This window comes from Phodopus roborovskii, unplaced genomic scaffold (assembly GCF_943737965.1).
Source record: "Phodopus roborovskii unplaced genomic scaffold, PHOROB, whole genome shotgun sequence".
Classification (NCBI taxonomy): Eukaryota; Metazoa; Chordata; class Mammalia; order Rodentia; family Cricetidae; genus Phodopus; species Phodopus roborovskii.
In genome coordinates, this window is record NW_026126480.1 from 34,933,345 (window position 1) to 34,955,568 (window position 22,224).

Here is a 22,224-nt window from a genome sequence, read left to right on the forward strand (position 1 = left end):
CTGAGATTACAAGATAATCTCATGCTCAAGTTTCCCTAATAAATTTGATTCACAGTTGATTGAATCTATGGAAGCTTCAAGACCCCAGAGGGCTGGTTATAGAGTCTGTAAGCCCCTTGAGGATCCTAAGTGGCCAGGCTCCTCCCACAAGGACTTCCAACCACAGGTTCCACCCTCATCCCGAGAAATCCTATACACACCCATCTTCTGCTCAGTTCTCTGTTGCTTCTAGTCTGACCAGAGGCTGCCCACCCCTCCCAATCAATCTCGTGTAAGGTTTGTTGTGGTATTCCTTGGCTCACAACTGCCAGGATGCCCTTCCCCTCAGCTGTATACTTACACTGATGTCATGACTCGGGCTCTCCTGGTGCCTGTATTCCCCCTTGGCATCTAAGCTGCACTGGGACCCTATCCTTCTTCTCCAGTTCACCCACAACAGACCCACCTTCCAGCTCACTGACCAATCAGCACCAGCGGCAATTAGGTAAGTTACCCCTTTGGTCTGTGTAAATGATTCCCTGACTCCAAGGAGGTGACATGCCCTCTAGTACTCCTGGAGGCAGAGGTACCCATCCATAGTCTTTAAGGCTACGGCTGACTCCTGCAGTTTCCTTAGGCCCGACAGGGCTGTTGTGCCCCTTCCTGCCTCTTTTCTCACCTGTTTGGAGCTGCCTGGAATCCCACAGCTCCTCTAGGCCCTCCCTTGTGGCTTTTGTGACTCCATTTCTTACCTAAGGATGAGACTAAAAGGTTTAAACGTTCCCATTTTTACAACTAAATTTAAGTTTCGTCCTCTGAGATGGGTAAACAGGTGTCTCTCCCAACAAATGGCCATTCCTCAACAAATTACTTTTAGGGATGAGGGAGAGAGCGGAACAAGGCCTGAGTTAGCCCTGAGAGGATCAGGGAGCCAGACCAGCGCCATGACAGGTTCCTAATAGCGCCTGCCAGGGGCCAGACCTTAGTTTCAGTTTACTGGAACCAGCTAGAACTGAGAAAACAGTTCTTGGGAAAGCTACAACCCAGGGGCAACCAATCGGAGAGGCCCCATAGCCTTGTACGAACTTAGGAGAACTAAAGCTGCAGCTGAAAACCCCTAACCACTGAACTGCCAACTAATGCTACAGCAACTCATAAACTGTTTAAAGTCACCTATTAGTCCCCAGACTAATCTCTTCTCCCAGTTTAAAAGAGGGGCATGCAAGCCCCATGAGTTATCCCCATGTGCCACCCCAACATGCTGGGATAATAAACTGCTCTTGCTGATTGCATATGTGACTGGTGGTCTTTTGCAGGACTTTTTGCCGACCCTAACAAGCCCCACAGTGTCTCAGGACAGTTCTTGTAACATCCTTAAAACTTAGCCAAGTGGTAGTGGCAAACACCTTTGATCCCAGCACTCAGGAGGCAGAGATAGGCAGATCTCCATGAGTTCAAGGACAGCCTAATCTACAGAGTAAGTGCCAGGACAGCCTCCAAAGCTATAGAGAGAAACCCTGTCTAGAAAAGAGGGAAAAAAAAAAAAAAAAAAGCTTTTCATTTGATCAGATATAACTTTCCAAAAGAGAACCTCCCCAAACTTAGAGTTGGGAAAGGGTTGTGCTTTTTGTCTTTCCAGGAAAATCACCTTGGAGAATTTAAAGACCTTCGGACAAATAAACATCCAAAGAAAAAGGGAGAATTATCTGAAAAAAAAAAATTACCAAGAAAAGGAATAACCAGACCTAATGCAATCTCTGAAGTCTCCAAAAAGATGATGGGACCCCACAATGATGATTCCACTGGGACCATACAATTTCAAGGCGCCTAGCTGAGATGATCCAGCCTCACAGACTACTCCAGCCTGGACTGGAGACAATCCCTGCAATTTCTCATTACACAGAGACTGGACAACAAATGATACAGCTACCTCTCCCACGACCTGACAGTTAACCCAAATTTTTCTTTTCAGGATCCCCTAAAGAAGCCATCAACCCCAGACAGCAGGAAGTAAATCTAAGAATAGGGCACCCACATTCCCAAGAGGTAGGGTGAGCAGTTTTTGGTTGTTCAAAGGGTTGTGGATATTTGTCATCATTTAGGGTGGTTGGTTACAAGTTGTTATTGCTAATGGTCAGGAAAAAAAGTTGAACAGAGATTAGATTCTTGTTTAGAAAAAAGGGGATACAGATATAATAGGATAAAAAGGTACATTATTGAATGTACTCTGAAAAGAAAAAATGGAAGATATAGATAATATAAAAAGGTAGATTATTGAATCTACTTTTAAGAAGCAACTACTCGTTTTAAATATTTTACATTGGATCGGGCTTTTGTGTATTGTATACAAATTTTGTACATTGATACAAACTTGAGATTAATTTTGTTGAAACATACTGTACATGTTTTTAATCTTATTCAAGGTAATATACCTATACAGCTCATTTAACAATTTAATGCAAATTTCTAGTCCTTGAAAGTTACATTATCAACTACTTAGGATAATAAGGAAATACAGGTTAGTAGCTAATCACCTATTACAATCAAACTTGAAGTCACATTAGGTATGTTTTCAAGGTCAAACAGATATATTTTAGATAAACAAGTCATCTTCAAACATTTCAGAATATGTCATTGAAGATGTTTTAATAGCATAGATTCTTTTTTTTTTTTTTTTTTAATCACAATGAGACATGTTTGAACCTGATAACACCAAATTACTACAGAGAAAATGATGGGCACTGAAGAAACTCCATATGGAGTTTGTTTTCTTTGTGGGACAAGTAAACCACTGGGCAACTGCTTCAACTGCTGACAGTGTGCTGTCCAAACTGGACCAGCAGGACACAAAAGAAAGGACTGCTGAACTTTGCCAAGACAAGGTAGGACAGCCCTTCAAAAATCCTGCTTCACAGAAAAGTGTGTTAATATTCTATGCCTTTAGGTCAAAAATGGATGCTCCAACATTGCAGAAAAACCTTGGGACACTGTCCAGGCAGCCAACTGTTTCTGTCATTTCTCACATTTTTTGGAAGTTGCCTGCTAGCACTTCCTACTTATTCAGTTAGTATTTCCTTCTTGGGTCTCTGAGGGAATTGAAGATTAGATAGTTATAGTTTTCCTTGTTTATCAAACTCAGAAAAGAAATTCACTAAAGAAATGTAAAATATATAAGGTTGAGAGATATAATTTTGAGTTGGTAAGGCAAGTTAGAATAGAAAGGTACAACACTTTGCACTTACCAAGATAGTATAGATAATGGAGTATTTTCTCTGAATTTGTCCAGTACAAATAGATTAGGCATTGTTGATGTACTTATTGCCTGTATATATTATATATATTGTATTTAATTGTATATAGTTTTTCTTATATAGTTATAACCTTTTTATTTTAGACAAAAAAGGAGAAATGTGGTGATGGTTTGTTTATGATCTAACAAATAAAGCCTGCCTGAAGATCGGAGTACAAAGCTAGTCACACCAGTTAGCTATAGAGGCCAGGCAGTGGTGGCACACACCTTTAATCCCAGTACTAAGGAGGTAGAGACAGAAAGGGATGTGTCTGGGTGGAGAGATGAATATAAGGCGGGAGGAGACGGGAGCTCATTGCCACCTAGGCAGTCAGTCTAGCTAGGCAGGCTGAGCAGCAGTTAGTCTAAAGCAATCAGTCTGAAGCAGTCTGAGGAGTTGAGGACAGGATTGCTCCTTTGGTCTGAGGTAGAGGTAAGAGCTAGTGGCTGGCTGCCTTGTTTCTCTGATCTTTCAGCACGGCCCCCAACCCTCCCCTACCATACCTGACTAACAACAATTAGAATTTGTGCTACACAAACTGACTCAAGTTGCTGACTTGATATCTAACCTTGCTCTCTCCTCTATTTTTTCTTATCTACATCTGTCCAGAGTAGTGTAGCTCTGACATATGGATATTTTAAAGTTCAAGAGACCCCTACCTCTAACTAACCAACAGCCTGTCATAATAGGGTCAAGAAATTGCTCTGTATCAGGCTGTCAAAGACTGATTCAGTCTCCAACTCCCTTATCCATCTCTCCCTCACTGGGGCTTACCTCCTATGCCTGTTTTCTCTATAACCAAAAGGAAGATTACTATGAGTGGCCAGAAACTTAAAGATGGTACCCATATTGGTCCTTAAATTCCATAGGGCAAATCTGGCTCATCCTAATTGCGTATCAGCTACTGAGTAACACTCTGCCTGGATGCTTTGGAGAGTGCTGGTTGTGTGTCCCTCCTGGGTCAAACTCACATCCATCATTTGTAGCCTCACTCGTCTTATTAGACTGTCTCACCTCACCTCTCAATTACTCTAAGCCAAATTTCCCTACTATCTCCTACCTCTCCCTCTCTCTCTCCTCTCTCTAGTATCACAGTCTGCTTTAACTCCTCAGGAACATACTCCATGGGCACACTGGATTGCAAAAACTGCAGTAACACCTTAATCCTTAGTTACTACCACCCAACCCCTATGCCCAAGCATTCACAATGCTTCAATTCTTTGCGGCACTCACATATGTACCACTGCCTATCTGCTGGGTAGGCTGTGATGGTTTTTTGTTCCAAAATTAGGAGTAGAATCTGGTGTGAAGAACCCTTGTCAATGGAGGGAGGGAGAGGGAACTGGGATCGACATGTAAAAAAAATAGTAATAATAATAAAAGAACCCTTGTCAATTCCTACCACAGAGTTTTATTGATTGACATGGCATGGCAAAGGAGAGTTCAGGTCCTACCCTTTCTCACAGTCCTGACCATGACTGCTGCCATCACCACTGGACCGTTGGGGCTGACTACTTTCCTATCTATTTACCTCAGTTTTTATCTAAGTTCATCCAGGTTCTCCAACAGGTGGCTCAGACCAAACTCCTAATTGCCAGGTTCCATCCACAGAGCATTCTAACTACCCTAAAGACCAGTCCCAGGCTCTGCCATACACAGCAAAAAGCCCAAGCTCAGAACTTGATATCCTACCAAACCCTACCTTGGAAAGCTCCATCCTAGAAGCCCCCCCCCCAAGGAAATCCTATATAAACCATCTGTTCTGCTCAACTCTCTTGGGCCTTCAAACCCCAGCAGAGACAGCCATCCTCTTCCCTCCCAACAAATGTCTTATATGAGGTTTGTTGGGCCACGAGTATGACTTTGTGGTATTCCTTGGCTCCTGACTGCCAGGATACCTTTCCCCTCAGAGCTGTAACACAGAGTGTTTTCATTCTGAGTGTCTCTGCACTGTATTAAAAGCCATGGATTTTTTTTTTTGGGGGGGGGAGCAGTGAAGGAGGGGAGGGAGAGGGAACTGGGATTGACATATAAAACAACCTTGTTTCACATTTAAATTTTATAAAGGGGGGAAAAAAGCCATGGATTTTGTTAACCAAGAAAAAAGAAGATTAGGTGTTTGGGAATAACTCATGATCTCTGTCACAGAACTTCAAATGGGATCACATGAGAGCCACAAAGACAGAAAGCATCAAGTGTTCCTAAGTTAAAGGCATCTCCCTTTATTTGTTAAGATTGAATACATAATAGTAATGTGTTCAGATTCAGTAATCATCATACAAGAGCTGAGAAACCTGGAAGCTACACCATGTCATGGAGTACTTAAATGTTACAAATCCAAAAGAACAACATATTCTCACAAAAAAAAATTAAGAAGTTGACATACTTTTGTAAAAGTCATATTATTAGTAGATTTTTTTTTTTTTTAGTAGACAAAGCTTATAAAACTGGCTCATTATAATTAAAAGCAAAATAAAACTTGCTCTCCCACACAAAGGTGCATTTCAGATGGTTTAGAAGTGATATAATAGCCAGAACCAGTACAGCCCAGCTGCAGCTGGTGAGTACCCACCCCATGGTAGACATTACAATTCCATTCTCATTTAGTGGTCTCAATATGAGAGAGATAAAAACAAAAGAAAAAAAAACTAGCGAGCTAATAGAAGAAAATAAAAGTTTCCTAACTAGTTTAGAAATCCAAAAGTATCAATCCTGAGATTTTTCTCGCTAGAGTCCCTCCTACTCTGGAAGTTCTTTCTCATTTTCCCTTAAAAAATGAAAAAAGCAACAAACTTTCTAACAAAAGCCAACTGTCTACTTTAAAATTTAGAATGTCTGGTGAAAACCCCCTGAACCCACAAAGTGCTATTCTGAAGATTATTTGCAATCGCCCATCACACAAGCAACTCCTCAAAGGAAAGAAACACACAAAAGGAAGCCCCACAAGAAAACAAGCAGCTAACAAAGACAAACTGGATGAGAAATGGTGATCGGATAAGGGATTTTAAGATGTGCAGTGCTTTATACACAATGGACTGGCAAAATCAGAAAGTACAGTAACACCAAACACTGGTAAAGATAAAGGAAAGAGAAGCTCCAAGAAAGGCCAATCCTCATTCTGAAGAGAACTCTGGGAAAGCCAGAAAAATGAACCTATATAACCCACAGTCCCATCCTGGGCAAGAATGCCAGACAACTACCTACCCTGGCCCAAAAGGGGACACATAAAAATATGTTTGCTGTGGCCTGGAATATGGTTTCAGGGAGCTGGAGACTTAGGCATCCTCCCACTTAAGGCAATGCGTGAGAAAAATCATCAAATGCCACTATGGGGCACCCACAGCAGATCAGAGCAACAACAGATCTAGAAAGCGCTAACATGGCTAGACTGTCACTCATACTGAATGAAGACAGAATGTCTATTGCACAATACCGTGTATATACACTAAAATCACACACATTCAGAAATTTATCTTATAAAGACATTCATATTCAAAGATACAGATAAACTAAGTGGGTGCTAACAGGAGAGACAGTACAAGTGAAGGGGGACCGAAAACTAGAGTAGACCTCAAACTCAACAGCTGCACATGCTCAGATGTGACTAGATGTACATGTCAGGAAGTGTGGACCAGACACTGCTAAGTTCTGGAAGAATGGATGCCCAGGGTTGAAGACACCACCATTGTTAGCCTTTAAAAATTACTCACTTGTCTACCTAGTCCTTCGTGTCAGCATCATATAAGTCATCACTTGCTTTTTTTTTTTCTGCAACTGAGTATCCCCACCAGGGAATGTACCTGCATTCTTTCTCAGCCCCAAATGAGAATTAACATCACTGTTGGTTCCCAATGTGGCATAAATCCCAAGCCTGAGCACCCAGATGCAATGCTCATTTACTTCAACAAACCCAATATATGCAGTTTCACATGACAGATGTTTGATGAAGGGCACTAGTGAACGTGAAATGGTAGGGAAGCCAATACCCCTTCTCTGTGCCCCAGAGGCTGCCATACACGGCACAAACATACACAGCCAGGGCAGCCACAGCCGCACAACTACCAAACTGTTTGAGACTACCGTCAAAAAGAGATAGGCCAAAGATCATGCCATGGTTTTACCTTAACTTCATACATTCTTACCATGTGCATAGTCCAGAGTTCAATCGCCAGTACCGGAAATAAATAAATAAACAAGTTCTAATTCAGTTTGTTAGCCCTTATGGGGCAAAAAATAATAATAAAAGTGGGAGCTGTTGTCCCCAAGTCTTGGCTCTGTATCCAAACAGGAGGAAGAAGCTTCAGCCCCAAACTTCAATGAGATCCCCAGTTTCCATGCCCAAATCAGTTGGCAGCTCCTTGCCCGAAAGTTTTGTCCCATCAAAGAAGAAGGAGAGCTTGTGTCCAGAGAGTCCCATGGCCTCCTCATAATGTGACATGAGGACCTTAAGAGGAGAATCCTGCATAAAAACACAAACAACAGATATAGAATATGAAAGGTATCAGAAAGGCTATTGTGGCACACACCTTTAATACCAGTACTCAGGAGGCAGATGCAGGCAGATCTCTGTGAGCTTGAGGCCAGCCTGCTCTAAAAGAATATGAAAGGCAGGCCAGGGAGATCCTACAGGGGCAGGTAGAAAACAAGGGACAGAGGCCAGGTGTAGCACAATAAATAAAAGACCCAGAGACTGATATTGGGGTCCAAATTTTGAGCTGAAGATCAGAGAAGCAAAGCAGCCAGCCACTAGCTCTTATCTGTACCTCAGCTCAGACCAAAGGAGTGATCAGTCCTCAAACTGCTCCTCAGATTCACTCAGACTGCTATGCTCTCCTCAACATGGCTACTGAAGCTCTGCATCTTTTATATCCCTCTAGTGCTGGGGTTAAAGGTGTGAGCTCTGTTACTCTTTTAGACTGATTCAATGTGTAGCCCTGGGTGGCCTTGAGCTCAGAGAGATCCATCTGCCTTTGTCTCCTGAGTCCTGGGATTAAAGGTCTGTGCCACCATTGCCTGATCTCTATAGCTTGAGGCTACCTTTGCTTTCTGAATCCTCAGGCAAGCTTTAATAAATCATAAATAACATATCCCCACAGTCAGGAATGGTCACGCACACACTTTCAGAGGCCAGGAGCTCAGTACACAGGTTAAACACATACTTTCAAGTTCAATGTGCTAAGTTCATTTTCCAGCACCAAAAAAAAAAAAGTTAACTTCTAGCCAAACATGCAATATATGCCTGAAATGACAGTACTTGCGGGGTAGGGACAAAAAGATCACTATTTTCAGGCCAACCTGGCCTACACAGAGAGCTTCAGGCCACCCTAGGCTACATAGTAAGACCCTATCTAAAATAAATTAACAAAACAAACAGAAAAAGAACATGGAACAAGGAAGATGAGGGCACATCAAAAGAGTAAGAGCCACAGAGGGGAAGGCAGGCTCCTCTCTGGAAACTAGTCACAGGTTCCTCAGGAACTACAGAGGGAACCACAGAGGACAATACTCCAGAATGCTGACTATGGGATAAACAGGGTCTCTAAAACTCAGTCACATCCCCTCTGAAACAGAAACATGAATAAAGTGAACATAAATTCTAAAGGAAGTTGTTTATGCGACTTAGAAACGTGTTATGGGTTGGCCTGTGTGCCCCAAAGACACTTTCTCTTCCTGACCTGGTACATATGAATGTGGCCTTATTGGAATTAGAGCCTCTGCAAATATAATCAAGGTTAGAGGTGGTCACACCTCATTCAGATAGCTAATCCAACACGACTTAGATTTTCATAGGAGAAAACAAAGACACCAGGAGTACACCAAGGAGCTCTCGCTGTCACCAGCTACAAAGAGGGTGATTGAGTGTGGAGTCTCAGTCTACACATCTACACAACAGTAAGAACCAAATTCTGCTGCTCTAAGCCCACCAACTATGGTAGAGTTGTTCCTTGTTCATTCCAAGAGGAGATACATTCCAAGACACTTAGCAGGTACCTCAAGTCCATGCTAGTACCAACCCATAGGTGTCATGCATAATAACACACCTATGATACTTTAGCTACTATGGGGCAGTGAGAAAGCTCAGCAGGCAAAGGCACTTGGCTGCCAGCATGAGGACCTAAGCTCAATCCCTAGAACTCATATGGTGAGTGAAGTAGAAAACTGACCCCCCCCCCTCCAGTTGTCTTTTGACCTCCATACATACTCCATGGCATATGCACACATATGACACACTATATAATACAATTTTAAATAGGCACAGTAGAAAATCAACAAAAGTAAATTTAGGGGATTTTTTGGTTTTGGATTTTTTTTTCCTTTGAGACAGTCTCACTATGCACTATTGGCTGGCCTGGACCAGGATGGCCTCTAGCTCAGAAATCTGCCTGCCTTTGCCTCTTGAATTGATGGGATTAAAGGAGTAAGCCACACCTGGCAAATCAGAATAATTTTAATAATATACTATAATAAGAATTATATATAACTTATGATTATACAAAAATGAAACAAGAAAAAAAATTAGAGCAAGTTTTAAAGCAGTGGTTCTCAACTTTCCTAAAGCTTTTCATGTTGTGGTGACCCCCCCAACCATAAAATCTGTTATTACTTCATAACTTTAATTTTGCTATTGTTATGAAGTACAATGTAAATATCCATGTTTTCTGATGGTCTTAGGGAATCCCTTGAAAGAGTTGTCCAATTCCCGAGGGGTTATGACTCACAGGTTGAGAAGTGCTGTTTTAAAGTGAGCCAGAGAGATGGTTCACAGGTAAAGGGGATTGCTGCCAAGCTTGATGACCCCAGAACCACACATAATAGAACCACCTCCCACAGGCTATCCGTGCACCTTCACACATGCACTGTGGCACAAGCACCCACACAAACACAAAGAGGAAAAAAAAAAAAAAAAAAGGCCTAAAACTAAAAAGTAAGAAGAATAGCTTTGGGATGTGTTTACAGCTCAGTGACCAAACAACAGCTTAGCATGCACAAGGTGTGGATTTGATCCTCAGCACCATCAATTAAATAAATAAAAGCAAATTTTTTTTTTCTAATGTGGAAAGTTTGTTGAGGAAGGTGAGGAAGGGAAAAGAAGGAGAGAAAAAAGCGGGAGGAGAAACAGAGAGACAGAGATCTGTCTGCCTCAGTGAAAGACAATAAAAGCCATTATTACTATTTATCCTTGTTATTTTACAAGGGTCCTTTCCTTTTAATGGGAAAGAGACTGTAGTGGTCTGAATGGCCTCCATAGGCTCATAGGGAGTGGCACTATTTGAAATGATTGGGACATGTGGCTTTGTTGGAGTAGGTGTAGCCTTGTTGAGGGAACTGTGTCACTGGGGAAGGACTTTAAGGTTTTCAGAAGCTCAAGCCAAGCTCAAGCCAGACCCATTGTCAAGTCTCTCTTCCTGCTACCTGCCAGTCTGGATGTAGAGCTCTCAGCTACCTCTCCAGCACCATGCCTGCCTGCATGCCACCATGTTTCCCACCATAATAATGAACTACAACTCTGAACCAGAACGCCAGCCCCAATTAAATGTTTTCCTTTATAAGAGTTGCTGTGGTCATGGTGTCTCCACGCAGCAATAGAAACCCTAACTAAGCAGGAACACATGGTTGCTAGTAGAAGAGGGAAGGAAGCTGTGATATGAATGAGAATGGTCTGCCATAAACTCTCATTTGCTTTGTGTGTGTGTGTGTGTGTGTGTTTTAACAGTTTATTTTGAAGGTCTTTTTAAAAATGAAGTAAAAGACAATCTGAGGAAAAAAATTACAGATGATACTCATTAAATAAGTATGGAGGATTAAATCAGACAGGGGGACATGCTCTCTTCTGCAACTCCAGAAGTGAGTGAAGGTTCTAAAGGGGAAGAGAAATCACAGCAATTAGAGCTGCCTAATTGTGTAAATCTACAGTAGCTGTCAAGTGTTTTGTTTTCTTTCCAGGTAATCAATTTCGATCTTCAGACTGTGCTTATTTTGACATTTGAATACTTGACCCACAGTTGGTAGCACTGTTTGGGGCAGCTTAGGAGGTCTGGCCTTGCTAAAGGAAGCAAGTCACTGGAAGACAGCTTTGAGGGCTTAAAAAAACATGTCCTCTGGTGTTCCCTGATTGTGATCAGCAATGGGAGCTCTCAGTTGCTGCTCCAGGAGCCTGACAGGATACCTCCACTCAGCCATCATAGACTCTAACCTCTGTAAGGTGCCTTGGTCATGGTGGTGTGTCATAGCAACAGAACAGTACTTAGTACAGAACTTGAACAATATTCTCTCTCACCATGACCTAGGCTGAGTAGGCACAAAGAAACAGAGGGGCATTTACAGCAAGTCAGGGTTAGGAGGAGCCCATGCCCTGCCAACTGACCAACTGACAAGAGACTGCAAAGGAAAGGGGAGGGGTATGGGCAACACTTCTCCTACTTACAGGAGACAGTGAGATCTCCAACATCTGGTGTTTCTCCTTCCCCTGCACCCGGAGCCGGAGCTTCTGGGATGTCTCTGTGGCCTCTGAAGAACTTGTCAGCACCACACAATCTATGGAGAGCAGGATTGAGAATCCAGACTAAAGTGGAGGACTGGCAGCAGAACCTGCCTCTGTAAAGTCTCCAGATCCCCAACCCCCACCCAAAGCAAAGGCTTCCTCAAGACCCCTCTCTTTCTTGCCTTCCACTCACCAATGATGTCAGCCACTCCAAGTTTTAGGGTCCTAGGGGTGGCAGTAGGGGACAGTTCTGTCTCTCCAGAGAGTAAAAGAATCCTGCTTGGGGACACCCCAAGATGATTGGCCATGTAATCCACCACATTCTGAAGGGGTTCCGACTAGGAAGAAGACAAACAAAGGAATCTTCCATCCTTGGAATTCCACACCCCAACCCTGAGCCACCACCCAAAAAAACAAGTTTCTGGCCTGGGCCACTTGCTGAACTCTTCAGTTGTGAGATCCACCATATTTACCTGGCAAGTACAAAATTAAATAGTGACACTTAGTGACCTATGCAAATAGCACAGAGAAATTAAACAGCTCGGGCTAAGGAGGAGGTTCAGTAAGCAAAGTGCCTGGAATACAAGCAAGAAGCCCTGACTTGGATCTCCAGCACTACATAAAAAGCTAGGAATGACAGGTAGTACCTGCAATCCTAGTGCTGAGGTGGAGATAAGAGGATCCCTCAAGCTCATGGGCCAGCCAGCCTCACTGCATCAATGAGCTCCAGGTTTAGAAAGAGGCCATCTTAAAAAACAAGGTGGACAGCAATTGAGGAAGACACCAGACATCATCTTCTGGCCTCCACAAACACATGCATGCAGTCATGCACACATCCTACATGCACACAGGCACAAACCCACAAGAACATACCCTTAACACACACACCCCAAAAGAGAGAGAAGAGAGAGAGAGGATGGGAGACAGTGAGATATTCACTCTGTCAACGCCTGCCTGTTGCACTGACCACGCCCATTGGGGGTGGGGACAGGTGTGGACTTGACAAGGGGGAACTAGGTCTGGGGTAGGAACCCCAGAGCACTCTCTTGCTTGCTGGACAGAGGCAGAGAGCATCCAGAGGCATCCTTGGGACAGGAACCTGCTGTTGTTCATCTGTCTCTGTTGTAAGTTATTTCTCCCTGAATAAACATCTATTCAGCCTATCTGTTTTTCCCACGATATAGAAGGAAGGAGGGGAGGGAGGCAGGCAGGCAGGAAGCAGCTATGGATTTATGGATTAGAAGATTAAAAAAAAAAAAAAAAAAGTGAACGGGGTAGGACCTCATATACACTCCAGGCACTACTACCATTTTTTATTCCTTAAAGTCAGAAATCTGAGACCTTGAAGAAATCACCCATTACAAAGTTTGTTCTTTTTTCTCAGTGCTAGAGATGGAACTCAAGGCCTTACGTAAACTATGCCAAGTTCTCTTGTCACTAAGACAAAACTCCAACCACTTGTCTATTCAGAAGTACCCTATGAGGCCAAAAAGTAGTACTGATAAGGTCATAGGCTGTCAGCTTGCAACCCTGGGCTTAGCTGCTTGTTCACACAGTCCGTGTTCATGAGGGTTCATTTCCACTAGCACTCTTGAACTATCATCCTATTATAAATATCAGCCTTTGCCAGGAAGCTGGGAGAGCTCAGGATTATTGTGTGCTACTTGCTCTGTGCAAGGCAGTAGAAGCATAGAAGGGAAGCATGGGGCCCTGGAAGGGGAAAGGGAGCCTAGAGAAGGACTCTTTTAAGAGCTTCAGAGGCTGGAGAGGTGGCTCAGTGGTTAACAGCACTTGCTGCTCTTCCAGAGATGCTGATTTTGGTTACCAGCCCCCATATCAGGCAGCTCACAACTGTAACTCCAGCTCCTGGGAATTCAATGCCTCTACTTCTGCAGCTACTTGCACATAACCGAATGCAGACACTCAGCTAGACATAATGTTTGTTTGTTTGTTTTGTGAGACAAGGTTTCTTTGTGTAGCCCTGGCTGTCCTAGAACTTGCTCTGTAAACCAGGCTAGCCAAGAATTCAAAGAGATCCTCCTGCCTCTGTGCTGGGATTAAAGGCATGTGCCAACCACCACCCAGCAACACCTGGATATAACTAAAAAATAAATCTTAAAAAAAAAAAAAAAAAGTTTTGCCAGGCAGTGGTGGCGCATGCCTTTAATCCCAGCACTCAGGAGCCAGAAGGCAGCTCTCTCTAAGTTCTAAGCCAACCTGGTCTACAGAGTGAGTTCTAGGACAGTCAGGGCTACACAGAGAAACCCTGTCTGGAATGAAAAACAAAACAAAGCTTCATAAAGATATCATGTATTTCTGTGTATAGTCCATGCTGGTTTCAAATTCTAGTAATTCCCAGGTGCTGAGATTACAGATAAGTGCCAACCATCACAGCTGGCCTAAGTAGCCTTGAAAAATGGGTAGTTTGCCAGAAAAATGTAGACAAAGGGTACAGCAAGTGCCAAGGTGTAGAGAGAAAGGGTGGTGGGAGCTCTAGAGAGCAGGAAGGACAATGGGCCCCTCCTGACAGTACACTACCACTTCAATACTGTTCCCTCCAAAGGCAGACACAGATCCTGCCCCTATTGCCCAAGCACTCACCGTCATGACAGGCAATCTGACTAGATCAGCCCGACACCGGATCTTGAGGGTGAAGGGTCTCGGGCTATGTGGCAAGGCAGGCCCCTCCACTAAGACCACCTCATCATCTGGATTCTGAAGGGCTGGACTCTGGTGCTGCTTGGGGCTCAGGCAGGACCGGAGATCTTGGAGGCGCTTGTTCACTTCCCTGGGTAGACAGGACATTGGGAGAACTCAGGCTCAAAAGCCTCTCAATCTGCCCTTCTCTGCAACAGCCAGAGTTCCCTAGCACCAGCACCTCAACTTCTGGAGAGCCTCAGTATGCTTTTTGCTTTTGTTTCTTGGTGACGGTCGGGGCAAAGGAGAGATGTCCTGGTCCCTACAGAAAGAGAAGGGCAGGATGGTGGCAAAGAAGAGATTCCAACACACACTTCCATTTGTGGGCTGGGACCTCCAGGAACCTGAGAGAGTGGAGAATCAAGAGAAAACACTTTCCAGTAGCATCACTTTACTAGAATACATGTTTAGTTCTTAAAAACATTGTTTTTATATTTATATGACCCAAAAATGGGCAATTGAAACTCTTCCCTTTAGGATTAAGTCACTTTCCAAGAAAATGTCAAATATCCAGCAGACACCAAGCACTTACTATCCAGCCACTCAATGAATCTCAAGTAGCATTACTAGCCCTATTTTACAGATGAGTAATGAGAAGTAGAGTGGACAGGGACAGCTGGTGGAGTCTGAGCCACATCCTGTATTTCCACCTCTACTCCTAAGGATGGTCTAGAAGGTCGAGTCACCTCTATGTGCATCTGAATCTAATCTTCCACCCCTTTTTAGCCTTTGAGAGCCACCCAAAAGTCCTGCCTTCATCAGCTTATCTTTCCAATGCCCTTCTTGCTCCCAGGGCCTTATTGCCTCACTCACAGAAACTCTTCCATTTTCGTCTCGTCTTTCTCATCCTTATTCCTCAGCTTCTTCTTCCAGGGAGAACCTGGAAGTAGGGCATCCTCAGGGGGAGGACTGCCAGAATCTGTCATATCTGCCTCTAGGGGCAGAGGAGAAAGAGGAAAGGGTTAGCTAAGAGATGGCAGAGAGGCCAAGAAGACAAGTCAAAGGCTTTAGGGAGGGCCAGAGGAGGCCAGGTGTGGGGGCACAAGCAAATCTTGGTATTGGAGACTGAGCTAGAAGTCAGGACTTGGAAGGCCAGCATAGGCCACAGAGTCTTTCCTTTCCGTTCTAAAAATGTGTGGGTAAGAGATGGGGGTATAGTTCAGTGACACTAGACACCCTGATTTCAATCCCCACTAACGAAGGGAAAGAAAGGGAAAGCATACTAAAAGAAGAAAATAGGCACTTAGCACTTTGAATGCATGAATACACATGTGTAAGCGCATGTTTTGAGTGTGTATGTGTACATGTGTAGATTAACAAATCAACCTCAAATGTCATTATTTAGGTATCATCCATCTTGGTTTTTTGAGACAGTCTTTCTCATTGGCCTGGGACTAGCTGATCAGATAAGCTGGCTGGCCAGCAAGCCCTAGGGGCCCACCTGTCTCCACCTCCCCAGTGCTGGGATTACCAGTGTACGCCACCACGCTGAGCTTTTTTCTACCTAGGTTTTGGGGCTCAAATGCAGGTCCTTTATATAAAGGGTTTGCAAAAATCCTATCAATAGGAAAGAATAAAGAATGGGCTGTTCTGAAAAAGGTCAAATAACACTCTTCTGGCTCCATAGTGTTCCCAAGGAATGGAACATTCCCAAGGAATGGAAGTTCTGGTGTAACATGATGTCAGAGAGTCTCAGCACCTCCCATCCACCTCTAGTATGATAGCACAATCAGAATGACTAAGGGAGGCACCTCAAAACCTGATATATTCTTATGTTCGTATGCCTGTTAGGACCTAAATGGGGTAAGGGAGTGGATATCACTGTTAAGTAATTAATATCCTGTGCCTTCTGATTACTAGGCCAGCTCCTTTCTGAACTAGACCCTTTCCCTAGGTCAGATACAGAAGTCCCCTCTCCCGACCCCAGTTAGAATCAGGGATGTGCCTCAATGGAACAGCACTTGGGCACCATTCACCAGACCCTAGGTTCCATTGAGGCAGAGAGAAACAGAGAGGGAAGACAACATTGACTGCAAGGATGCAAACTCTAGGAAGTCTCAGAAGCCAATGCAGGACACTAGCTACCAGCCCTCCCTTACCATCTTCAGGCTCTGAGGGGCAAAGTTTCAAGAGGGATGAATTATCTGGGATGAGGTTGAGGCTGCTTTGTACCTAAAAAGACAAAAGGGGGAGAAGGTGGGTCTCACATCCTGTCTACTCAAGCTGGGAATGTTTCTTCCCCCACTTCCAGCTCTTAAGTCTTCTCTAAGGGCTCCCACCTCTGAAGCGTACCTACAGTCCAATTTTCTCATGGTCCAAAAATACAGTACCCTCTTCCCACCCCGTTTTTCTAAGGCATTCTGAGGATGCAAGCTTAGTTCCCCCTTAACCACTTTGCTAGCCCCAGCCACCTGGCTCACCCGAAGCCCTAAGGATCCTGTAACAGCCCAGTCCTTTCTGAATCCCCATACACCTTCCCACCCACCTCCCAATAAATATCCCAAGTCTTTGGCTTCCTTACCATTGCTTCCAACCTCAAAATGCAACATGCGCCAAATACTAGTCCCTAGACCTTCCAAATACTCTCTGAATCCTCTGTTACCTAGTCCCTCAGCCTCCCTCTGATGAAGACTACAATCCCAGAAATCTGCATACTTCCAACATACCCGAAGCCCCTCGTATCTACAACCTAAAGGTATCCATGATCCCCCCACACACATATCCCACCTCCCTGAGCCAAACCCACAACGCCAGCCTTAGCACTCCCTCAACAGCCCTCCTTGGGGACCTGGCTGCACCTTCCCGGAGTACACAGGAACCACCGGCGCCTCTCCGGGATCCAGCAGCCGCCGCCGCCGCCTCCGGACCAGGGTACGAGGGGCTCCCGTAGGGCCCCCGTCCGCTCCTTCACTGTTACTGTCGCTGTCCTGCCCAGGTGCTGCCGGCGCGGGGGGCCGGGCGGCCGGCACTTCTACCGGGTCCGCGACGACTTCCAGGACCTCCTCGTCGCTGTCACTGACCAAGTCCACAAGCACTGTGTCTGGAATGAGCCGAGACAGAGACTGCGGGGCGCGAGGGCGCCGCCCACGGGCGACCCGGGCTCTTCGAGCGCCTCGGCCAACACCGCCACCGCGGGACCTCGGACCCCGTCTCCTGCCGAGTTCCGCCATCTCTCACACAGCTTCCACACACGCCGGCCTCCAGAGCCTCGCCGGCCCAACACCAGAGACTCTACCTTTCATTGGACGAACAGCTTGTCAGTCAGCACCTCTTTCCGCCCACACGCTCTGGATCCGCCTACTCACCTTCTCATTGGTCAATATACCCATCTATCACCCACCCTCCACTAAAACAAAGGCGCCAAAGATTCCAATCTCTTCGGCGCAATCAAAGAAGGTTTCGATTCTGTACAGTTCACCCATTGGCTAAACTTCCTCCAGACCCAGCCTTCCCCAGGAACCCGCCCATTGGAGCAATCCATCTTTCTGGTTGGTGGAAGACTTGGGGCATCCTGGGAATTGTAGTCCTCGTACTCGGAAGTGACGGGATAAACCGGGTGGGCGGGACATTAGAAGTTGAGGATTTAGGCCTGTGTCATTGTGGACATCATACCTTTGTCTCCTTAATATCGGTGTGACAGGAGGTCCATTCAACACTAAACACTTTCCTACTTGTCATCTCAGACATCCTGTACAAACACAATTATCAACACAACGTATACGCTAGCACAGCACAACTCAGAAACACTTTTAGGGTGACTACAAATAAAGATGTTTACCTCTCCTATTGCAAAGAGAAGAGGCTTCAAGCTCTTTTCTTTTACGTCCTTTGAAATACAGATGCTGCTCGATTTATAGCGGAATTACTCCTGATAAGGCCTTGCATCTACATCACTTAGCCTATAAAGCCCCGCAGCTCATCAACACAGTTTACTCCAAAGCACCAGGTACCATGGCAGGCTGCCTGGGAGTTACAATTGGCCACCCCTGGCCAGCACAAATGTAAGTACTGCCAGTCAGTAACATGTTCGTGCAAATGTTACTCCTAATGTCTTAATGAGCTTGCTTTTTCACAACTCAGCAATTCATGGTAGAATCTTGTCTTTGAAATGCAGACATCAAAGGAATTAGCTACTCAGGCTTTTGGTTCAAGTGAGAGGGTCAGAGCCTAAATTCACAGGTAGCCTTGTTCCAACATTTAACCACCAATGTCATAAATTATAAATTTATTGTATTACTCTTGACCCCCCCAAACCAAATAGATAATAGGATTTGTCTCCCCGCTTACCATGATGTAGCTCAGATGGACAAACCTGGAGAGATGCCTAAGTGGTTAAAAGCCCTTTCAGAGGACCCAGGTTCAGTTCCCAGCACCCACATAGCATCTTGCAACTACCTGGAATTCTAGTTCCAGGGTATCCAATGCCCTCTTCGTGCCTTTGTGAGTCCCTTCATGCATGTGGTGCATAGATAAGCAGACACACAGAGAGACAAATAAAAACTTTTTTTTTTCTTTAAAGTTAAGATGACTTTTGGAATATTATTTTAACTAGGCAAAGATGTATTACATTTGTTTATGCTGCCTTTGTATAACTATGTAAAGATGTGTTGCTGGCTCACCTTGCCTCCCTAAGGCACCAGATTGGTCTAATAAAAAGCTGAATGGCCAATAGCTAGGCAGTAGAAGGATAGGTGAAGCAGGTGGGCAGAGAGAATAAATAAAAGGAGGGATCTAGGCTCCAGAGAGAAAGAGAAGAAGACACCCAGGGCCAGCTAGGCAGCTGACAGTCTTTCTGAAAGGACAGGATTTGGAGTGGGAGGAATAGGGTCAAGCTGGAGATTCCAGTCAAACAGAAATAGGCTAATTTAAGTTATAAGAGCTAGTGGGACTAGCATAAGATAAGTCCAAGCATTCATAACTAATAATAAGTCTGTGTGTCATAATTTGGGAGTTGGTTGTTGGCCCAAAAAGCCTGCTACAGATGGCTTTGTGTTTTACTAAAAGATAATCAGAGGCTACAAAGGTGGCTCAGTGGTTAAGAGCACTAGCTGCTCTCCAAGAGGATCTGGGTTCAATTCCCAGCACCTATATGGTAGCTCACAACTGTCTTTAACTCAGTCTCTTCTTCTATTCTTCTCAGGCACTGCCTGCACATGACACACAGACATTTATACAGGAAAAAAAAAAAACACCCATTCACATAAAGATAAATGAATTTTTAATTTAAAAACCATATTGGGGAAAACAGGTCCTAGAACTTATCAGACAGGCCAGATCAAGGAGAGAGTATAACTGCCCCACATGGAGCCCAAAGTGATGGATGCCTAACCCTGATGGTACAGAACCCAAAACCTGGTACAGTCCCCAAACCTGGTACAGTCCCCAAACCTGGTATAGCCCAAAAACCTATCACCTGATACCTGATGGGAACATCATGGACTTACAAGTAAAGGGTTCTCTGACTTTCCTGGAGCTGCAGCTTGATTCAGTTTCCTGCTGTTGCTTTGTCCAGCGCACAACTGCCTGCCCCTATGCCTGTTCATCTGTCCCAACCTGGGCTCAAAACCTCCATTTCCTGCTTTCAAACCTTGGTTCCAGCCCCTCCCTCCTATCATTGGTCTGATTAGTTATCAATACAGACTCTCTCATCTCACTTCTGAAACCTTTCATGGTTATTTTTGTTTTTGTTTTCAAAATAGGGTTTTTCTGTGTAATAGCCCTAGCTGTCATGGAACTCACTTTATAGCCTAGGTTGGCCTTGAATTCACAGAGATCCACCTGCCTCTGCCTCTGAGTGCTGGGATTAAAGGTGTGCACCACCACCGGGTCCCTTCTGAAACCTTTTGAACTCTGTTACAGCCTTTTGTATTTATTCTGTAAACCATTTATGTAGATATAATTTACTCTGTATGCTATGTCATGTGAGAGTTAATGTTAGTAATTAAGATTGGAATAAAAGAACATACCTGGCATTGGTGGCGCACAACTTTAGTCCCAGCCCTTGGCAGGAGGATCTCTGTGAGTTTGAGGCCAGCCTGGTCTACAGAGCAAGTTCCAGGACAGGCTCCAAAACAATACAGAGAAACCCTGTCTTAAAAACAAAAAACAAAAACAAAACAAAACAAAAAAAACCTGCATTCACCTTGGCTGGATCTAAAATAGATGTATTTTATGTGAAAAATTGCTGCAATTAAAACCACTGTCATTTAAAAATAAAAATAAAATAAACCCACATTTGTGAATTTAATGTTACTCAGTAAATTCTGTCAATGAAAAGACACATACATGTCTACGTTTCTGGAATAAGGTGCTCATGACATGGCTCTGCAGCAAGTCTCCATACCTACAGAGGCATCTTGTTGACCCATTTACTAATTTATTGTAAAGGGCTGGGGGTTAAACCTAAGGCTTCATGTGTGTTAGGCCAGTGTATTAGTCCAGGTTCTTCAGAGATGGGATGAATACTTTTGTCAAGATGGCAACAGAACACAGTATAATCTCAAAAGGTTTCAGAATATTTATGTGAGATTAATTAGGTTGGCTTCCATGATATGGTCTGGGTAATCAAGCAATAGTAACTCAATGTGTGAGGCTGGCTGTATCAGTCATCCCAATCTAGTGCTGAAGGCCTGGACGCTTTCTGGAGAGCTGCCGATCCTCAGTCTACGTTGGGAGTCCAGACAATTTGGCTCTGGCATCGGTGTGGTGACCCCCACCCCAGGAGCAGGGTGGATGGATGCACTGGGCCACAGAGTGAAGGCAGCAGACAAAAAACAGAGTGTCTTCCTTTCTCATCCACTGCTCATCTGACTCCAAATAATCTGGTCCAAAATATCCCTCACAGGAGTTTCCAGAGGCTTGCTTTTAGTTGTCTCCAGACCCAATCAAGTTGACAAGTGCCCGTTCACTGACCTACGACCCCAACACACACACACACACACACACACACACACACACACACACACACACACCTATTTTTAAACAAGAGTTTCACTATATAGCTTCAGCTGGCCTAGTCCACATCCTCCAGTTACTTCAGCCTTGTGAGTGTTAAGGTTACAGGTATGCACTACTACCCACGCCACAGAACAGCATCTTAACTCCTGTCCACAGTCCATCCAAGACACTTCTACTACCACACAACAGTGACAACCCTGACTGACACACCTGCCTCAACTCAAAAGCACCTCAGTTGCTCCAAGTGACTTGGCCTAGTCAGGATTAAAGATACACAGCCAGGCACCAGCAGGTAGGGCTTATTTCCTGAGGTCTAACTAAGAACAACAAGGTCTCCCAGCTCTACTCAGTAGCCAAGCTGGACTAAATGCCCTCATGCAGACCAAAACATGTACTTCTTTGACATGTCTTTTGGTGGCTGTTTGCAGAAATACAGGAAAAAATGTAGCTCTGGAAAGGCATCCTCTGTAGAAGAAACCTCTGTAAAGGAAATGCTTGTCCAAAGTAAGGCCAAATGGTTAAACACACCTGTAATCCCAGCACATAGGAGATTGAGGCAGAAAGATCCTGAGTTTGAGACCAACCTGGGCTAAAAAGCAAGACTATGTCAAGATGGAGGGGGAGGGGCTGGAGAGATGGCTCAGCAGTTAAGTTCTTCCAAAGGCCCTGAGTTCAATTACCAGTAACCACATGGTGGCTCACACCATCTGTAATGAGATCCAATGCCCCCTTCCTGCACAGGCATACATACAGGAATAACACTGTATACATAATAAATAAATCTTAAAAAAGAAGAAAAAGCAGAGGGGGAGGAGGAAG

The 22,224-nt window shown here is 44.4% G+C and overlaps 2 protein-coding genes across 2 annotated transcripts in view; one reads left to right on the forward strand and one right to left on the reverse strand.

Moving 5' to 3' along the window:
* Window positions 1-22,224, forward strand: part of Sbk1 (SH3 domain binding kinase 1) — a 253,873-nt gene that overhangs the window by 138,898 nt on the left and 92,751 nt on the right. The window lies entirely within an intron of this gene.
* On the reverse strand, window positions 5,472-18,007 carry Nfatc2ip (nuclear factor of activated T cells 2 interacting protein). The gene is made up of 8 exons (XM_051192932.1): window positions 17,247-18,007; window positions 16,548-16,620; window positions 15,262-15,382; window positions 14,630-14,710; window positions 14,353-14,539; window positions 11,945-12,089; window positions 11,695-11,804; window positions 5,472-7,728 (listed from the first exon to the last, which is right to left on the reverse strand). The coding sequence occupies exons 1-8, from the start codon at window positions 17,616-17,618 to the stop codon at window positions 7,570-7,572; spliced, it is 1,248 nt and encodes a 415-aa protein (XP_051048889.1). The 5' UTR covers window positions 17,619-18,007; the 3' UTR covers window positions 5,472-7,569.